Consider the following 7,303-nt stretch of genomic DNA (forward strand, 5'->3'; position numbering starts at 1 on the left):
GTTTTTCATTTGAGGAGTGAATTATCTGGTTGAACATTGTCTATGTATTAATTAGTTATACTTATCTTTTGTGAACCTCATGGTTGTTTATCATTAAGAAATTTTTACTGTTTTAAAATTTGTTTCTTTGTATTCTTTACATAGTAAATGAATTCTTAATATTATTTGCTATAATTACATTTCCCCCAGTTTTGCATTTTATTTTTGAGCTTTTCAAATTTTATGTACAGACTTCTAAACATTTTTATATCATCCCCACCAAAATACCATTGAGCTTTTTCTAAGTAGTGATAATTTCTTAGTGGGTGATATTTATTTTATATCTATGCGTTTTACAGAACTGTTATTAAATCTAATAGGGCTTATATCTTTATATAGTTAGATCATGTGTAAATAATGATAAATTTGTCTCTTCCTTTTTAATACTTGCTGTTTATTTCTGAATTACGTTTTAATGCATTGATGAGAATTTCTACAACAAAATCAAAATGATGTATTCCTTGTTTGTTCCTGATTTTAGTTTTACAGAATGCTTCTCATGTTTCACTATCAAGTACAATGTTGCGTGTTATTTTGAAGTAGTTTTTTAATGAAGTTAGGAAGCCCTTTTTACATTCCTCCCCATCTCCTCACCTTTTTATTAGTAAAAACCGGGTACAAAGGCTTTGAAGTAAGAGTATATTTAGAGAGAAAGTTAATCAATAAAATTAACTGATGTGGTCAGACTTTTTTGTTTTATTTTTAAGCAAGTTTACTGATTCACTTTCCTGGTTTGTTTTAGGTGCACACCTATGTCAACACTACAGGTGTGCAAGAAGAGCGGAAAAACCGCACAAGTGTGCATGTCCCATTGGAGGCAAGGATTTCTAATGCTGAAAGCAATACACCAAAAGAAGAACCAAGTAATATTGAGGACAGGGACCCTCAGATTCTTCTTGAACCCGAAGGAGTCAAATTTGTCTTAGGACCAACCCCTGTTCAAAAGCAATTAATGGAAAAAGAGAAACTGGAGCAACTCGGAAGAGATCCAGTCAGTGGAGGTGGTGCAAATAGCACAGACTGGGACACTGGCTATGACAGTGATGAACGAAGAGATGCACCTGCAGTCAGTAAGCTGGTGTATGAAAATATAAATGGGCTATCCATCCCTAGTGCCTCAGGGGTCAGGAGGGGTCGTCTGACATCCACCAGTACCTCAGATACCCAGAATATCAACAACTCAGCTCAGAGAAGAACTGCATTGTTAAACTATGAAAATTTACCATCTTTGCCTCCTGTTTGGGAAGCCCGCAAGCTAAGTAGGGATGAAGACGACAATTTAGGACCAAAGACCCCATCTCTAAATGGCTACCATAGTAATCTAGATCCAATGCACAACTATGTAAATACAGAGAATGTCACAGTGCCGGCAAGTGCTCACAAGGTCGAATATTCACGGCGTCGGGACTGTACACCCACAGTCTTTAACTTTGATATCAGACGCCCAAGTTTAGAACACAGGCAGCTCAACTACATACAGGTTGATTTGGAAGGTGGCAGTGACTCTGACAACCCCCAGACTCCAAAGACGCCTACCACTCCCCTTCCACAAACCCCTACTAGGCGCACAGAGCTGTACGCTGTGATCGACATCGAGAGGACTGCCGCCATGTCGAACCTGCAGAGAGCTCTGCCTCGAGACGATGGCACGTCTAGGAAAACGAGACACAATAGTACTGACCTGCCCATGTGAGCCTGGGAAGCATTATGTTGTTTGCACCTTTGTGAAGTTTTTAAAAAGGAAGATGCAAGTGCTTCATTTTCATTTCTAAACACTAACTCCTTTTATAGACTTGATAAAATTTTTTTCTGAATATTTCATGTGCTTCTTTAACTAAAGGGAATTAATATAGAGCAGGTACTCATTAAAGAACACTAATTTCATTATCTACTACTCATTATTGTACAGCAGCATTCCCATTTTCACAGTGCCTATTTAAAATGAGAGTTGAAGTGAGTGACATGCTGGTTGATTTTTATCAATATTATGGACTTATGCATATCATTCATGTTGAAGTCATGGTTGGCATTTGAAACATTTTATAAAACCTCTTGGTAATGTGCAGTGCTAACAAATAACTCTAGGCTTTGAAGGTACTATTTGTAGATTCACTCTTCATGGTATGTGGCCCCCAGCATGTAATACGAGGAATCCTTTATTTCATTAATTGTAGGCTTTTTGACTTGAGCCAAAACAGATGGAAAGGAAGTAAAAGCACCACACCTCTGTGGATGCCAGTCAGTTCCTTGCCTTCAGTGTTACTAGAAAGAGTCCTGTTTCCGTGAATGCGGTTTGCTGTTGGTGTGTTGAAAGGCAGGAAGGAGACAAGATTTTCTGTTCACTCATCTCATGATGTCATTTGAAGGGCATGCCCAGATTCTTAATCAGAATTACAATAGGCTCAAGAATCAGTCTCAGGTCACTTTACCCAAAAGCATTTGAAAATCTGAACCATGATCTCTTGACAGTCCTTCTCTTGTGGATTATTAGCAGAAACATTGTTTTCCAGAGGCGTTTTTGCCACTAGGTTGCCGTTTACCTTCCCTTTTTTCCTTTGGTGTTGGGGTGTCTTATTTTGTTGCTTAATGTCTTTTTCAATTTGAAATGTTTGAGTTTGTATATAGTTTTGAAATTGGATTGTGTGTTCATTGTTGTTGAATTTGCATTTTTGTCCATTTGTGGTTTTGAAGGTTCATTTGGAAGTTGCTGTTATCTACAACAGGGTTGCCCTTGTCCAGTATTTATTTATATGCTGTTTACTTTTCAAGTTGATAAAAGCATTCTCTCAATTCTGAATTTCACTTGTGTCCATAGGTGATCTCTTTAGCAGCTGAGGGAAAAAAGGAAGCTATGTGTAGCATGCAGAGTCCCTGAAGGTACTGTTGTTTCCTGGGTGGGCGCCCTCCCCAGCACCTTAGGAGTGCGTCCCTTAGTACCACACTGCAGTCGTCGCGCCCAGCGCAGTGCTCCTGGCTCTGTGTCCTTGCGCTCACGACTGGAGCTTAGATTATCCCTTGATTTCAGTAGAATGGTAAGACTATTGCCAGCCTAGCAGGTACAGTGGAAGTCTTGTAGCAATGAGATTGTGTCATAATTTAGGATTTAAAATGAATTGAAGTTTATATAAACTGATGTGAATCCATATGTCTAACTCTTGGAAAATCAAAATTTTCCAGTTTCCCAAACACTAGAGAATACAAGAGAAAGTAGAGTGGAAAGAAGGTTAGGTAACCTCGCAAAATATTTTACTGTTTTCTCTAAACATGAGGAAGTTTGAAATTATGATCGGGATCTACAGATGTAACTAAGGTTAATTTCGCTTGAAATACAGCATCCAACCTGTTCAGTAAAGAACCTAATTATAGAACAGTGAATGGATTAGCAGAATAATAGAGTGGGACCATTATAAAGAAGGTAAATTATTAAAGGTGTCTTTACCCTTTTCAGTGCTGTTGGTTTACGTGCATAGCAGAATCTTCTTTTCTCCCTGTGAACTTGGTGCTTACTAAAGTGCTCACTCTTCTGTCAAAAGAGAACAGTGGTATAGGTGGGCCGTTTCCACTTTTAATATATTGTCCCATTTATGCTTGCTTCGGAGTAGATTGCTAATCGTGCCAAATTTATGTGATGATTTTTGTAATGTAGAATAAGAATTATGATGGAACCAGTACACCTGGTTTTCTCCAAAACAAGCAGTCAAGAAGAACATTAACCTCCAAATGAAAGGGCTGACCTATTTATTCATTTTGGAGGTTGGATACTTCATTTTCTTTCTTTTGCTCATCCTTTCCATTTTTCCTTCCAGATTCTAATTAGTTTTTATATTTTTTAGGTAACTCCAATATAATCATTGCAGTTTATGCTTTAAATGCTGTGTGCTTTAAAAATGAAAATGGGACCAATTTGTCTGCTAAGAATTTGGTTTTAGGTACTATGAGTATTAGGAAGATGTATACAACTGGTGTTAATTTCTAGATGTCTCTGGAAATCACCTGTGTTCCTATTTAATAAAAAGTAATGTGGAACACTCCTTGTCCTTTGCAGTAGTCTAGTATTGGGCATTAAGCTCTGTGCTGGAATAATGTACTTATTACTAGGTGCATTTTAGAATGAGATATTTTATTGGGATATAATTGTGGCCATATGTTTCAGAATTTCTGAGACAGACCTAATTTTAGATATTCTGTTCCGTTGATGGACCATGTGATCCCACTTTCTGGTTTTAGAAAAATAGTCATTGTTCATATGTCTTTCCCAAAATAGAGTCCTCTTTTATTCATATAGATCATAACAGCTTTTATCCCAGACCAGGGTTGGAAACTCATGTGGGTATGACCTGTGTTTTTTCTTAGTGTGTTTTATTTCCCAGTTTCATCTTCCTTTAAAAATGAAAATATGGTGCCTTCCCTCCCTCCAGGAAGATTGGCAAATAGTTCCTATTATTTACTGCTGCTGTGGAGTGATGAGAAATGCACTTTACTCGTGAAGATTCAGCAAAAAGCTTTTCACTTCCCAGTATATCCAGAGTAGATCACATTTGGGACTTATGAAAATTTGCCAAGCAGTCTTTGTTTTTATAGTTATTAATGTTGACCCCACAGTTCAATGTTATGTCAGGCTACTGTTTGTTTATTCTCCCCCTCCCAAAAAAAAAAAATCTGTGGCACAGCAAATAAAATGTACCTCAATAATGTTCTATTAAAAGTGGGACGGGGCCTTATGTTTTCATAATTTCCCAGTAATGTGCCACCATAGTCTTGCCTCAAGGTGAGGTTTTAACAACCATAAAAGTACTTCCCACTACCCCCCGTGCTGTTCCTAACCCTTAATACCCGTGTTTTGTGCAATGTGTAGTGTGTGTGTAAATATATATGTGTGTGCACATATATATATCCACACATCCTTGAAATAGACATGCCATCAGAGACGACATTCAGAAGTACCTGATGTACGGGCATCTCATTCATACTTCTGATATGTGAGGTATATGGTACTAATTACCTTTTCCCTCATGTTTGCCAAATTTGAATAAAGGCATTGGTACGAAATTACAGAATGTATAGAAAATGTTTTGGGCTTGAAAAATTAACAAATATTTTATGACATACCACAGTGTACTCTCCCCAAACCAGCACCCTATCTAACTTTCCTGTTCTTTACATCCCTTTTCCCATCCCTAGTCCCTTGTTTTTTGGGGGTGTAACACAGTTCTTTTGTAGCAGCGTTACAATTGCAGTGCTATGACAGTTGGACCATAATAGCATGGAAATGGACTGCTATTAAAAGTACAGTAGTCACCGCTGTGCCACCTCTGCATTAGTAAATGCAGAATATGCATTCTAGAAAGGATAAATTTTGTTATGTTTTTATTTTCCTTACGTTGTATAATATTGTAAGATTATTGTATGTCCTAATTTGCATTATAAATGTTTTTTTCCTACGTAAAGGCATAAATATAGCAACTTTGTATAAAGGTAGCTTATTAGAGTTTTAATTTTTCTTTTATAAAAAATTGTCTAACAGTGGGACTACCATTGCCAAATTGTATATGAAATATGAATTTTACCCCCTATGGTTAGTTTCTTTTATAAACATTCCATATTTCTCTAATAAAAGACATAAGTGATACTGTACTATGCATAAATCATATTTTAATGCTGTTTCATATCAGCATTTTAAATTTGGGTTTGCATTTTTAATATTGGCAAAATTTACCACTGTTGACTAAGAGCTTCTTGTGTGTGTAACAACATCCGTTGTCCTCTCTCCCTCCCCACCCTGTGTTCTGCTTCTCTCCATCAGTGCCAACTCCATCCATTTTGTAGCATGGCAATAAGATAGAGCTGTTATCCCGAGGCCGAGCGTGGCTCTTCAGAGAAGGTGGAGATGGGAGGGTTGCCCTCTCGTCGTCCTGTGCATATGACACTTGCCGTATAAACCCTGTCTCCAGGCATGAGAGTTATCTCATATATGATGTCAACATGCTTTTAAGGACAAGTGTGAATGTGCTTTTAAGCTTAATTTTTGTCATAACAAATAAGAACGAATTTTTTATCTTTGGAGAAGTCAGAGTTCTTGAAGTACAATCAAACCTTTATTAACTGGAGTACTTACAGAATAAGCTAATAATTGAATTTAGTTCAACAAGGGCTAAGCAACACATTTAAAAAAATCCTTATTTATTGTAGAGTATTAGTATACTGTCCTAAAAGTTATATGCAAAATATGGTTTCATCTTAGATGATTTAGGATCTTGCAATGCCTTACTGTTATCATTCTGGCATAAATTCCATGATGAGGTACTCAAGTTGATACTGGAAGCTGAGCTGACTATACACTGACCTTAAGCATTCGTGAAAAACTGCTTTGTTGAATAAAATCTGATCGGAGTTCTCATGGTTACTTTCCCCTTATTGCCGAAAGTAGATTGCAATAAAACCCCAATAAAACTTTGGTTGGATACCTATTTAAAGTTCTACTGTATTTATATTTCACACATTTATTGAAACTTTATGATAAGAGGTTTTATTTCTTAGTCTCATATCACTACCTGCATTTTCATAGTGAACAGCTAGTGGGTTCAGGATTACGTTTCATCAAAGGGAAATGAAATTGTAAGCATGGGGCAGACTCTCAGAGTTTTATCTGCAAGGTCATTCAAACTAGTAGTTCTCAGCTCTGGACTCCAAACCTGTCTTTAGTCATGGAGTGACACTACAAAGCATGGTTGGGTACAGCTCAGATGGAGATCATTTAAACCATGAAGGGGACAGACAAGGCCACAAATGATTGGGTGCTTACTATGTGCCAGACACCATGGAACACATAAATCAGAAACCACATCTTGGAAAACTTGGGTATTCATTTTCAGAAATTGAAAACTTCTTTGGATTATTTCTGTATCTTTCCTTTGAATTCCTTTGAAGACAGTAGCTATGAATGAATGAGCATGAAGTAGGCTCTATGCTAAAGATAGCAGTCCTTGTCCTCAAAAGAATTTGTAGTTTGGAATAGTCCTTCTAAGGGGGGCAATGCCCTTCCTCCCCCGCAAAAACTAAGCCCTAAAACATAAATTGTAAGTAAGGAATTGACTTCTCCCTGATAGCTCTAGAATGATGCTAGCTATATCCTTTAGGAGAGCTGAAAACTTGTCACTCCAATCCTTAATATAAATGATGTGATAAAGGCACACACAAAGGAAGGGCATCTAACCGAGCCTGAGAATGGAGGTTTTCGAGAAAACCTGGAGGAAGTAATCCCTGA

At 37.3% G+C, this 7,303-nt stretch overlaps 1 protein-coding gene across 12 annotated transcripts in view; it reads left to right on the plus strand.

Annotated features, from left to right (window-relative positions):
* The window catches only part of FRS2 (fibroblast growth factor receptor substrate 2), a 120,463-nt gene extending 113,957 nt beyond the window's left edge, over window positions 1-6,506 (plus strand). For all 12 annotated transcript variants that reach the window (XM_070271912.1, XM_070271909.1, XM_023643992.2 and 9 more), the window contains one exon: window positions 782-6,506. In XM_070271912.1, the coding sequence (XP_070128013.1) occupies window positions 782-1,732 (951 nt within the window). In that variant the 3' untranslated portion in view covers window positions 1,733-6,506. The remainder of the gene's footprint in view (window positions 1-781) is intronic.
* Window positions 6,507-7,303: the final 797 nt, after the last annotated feature.

Source organism: Equus caballus, chromosome 6, assembly GCF_041296265.1.
Source record: "Equus caballus isolate H_3958 breed thoroughbred chromosome 6, TB-T2T, whole genome shotgun sequence".
Lineage (NCBI taxonomy): Eukaryota > Metazoa > Chordata > Mammalia > Perissodactyla > Equidae > Equus > Equus caballus.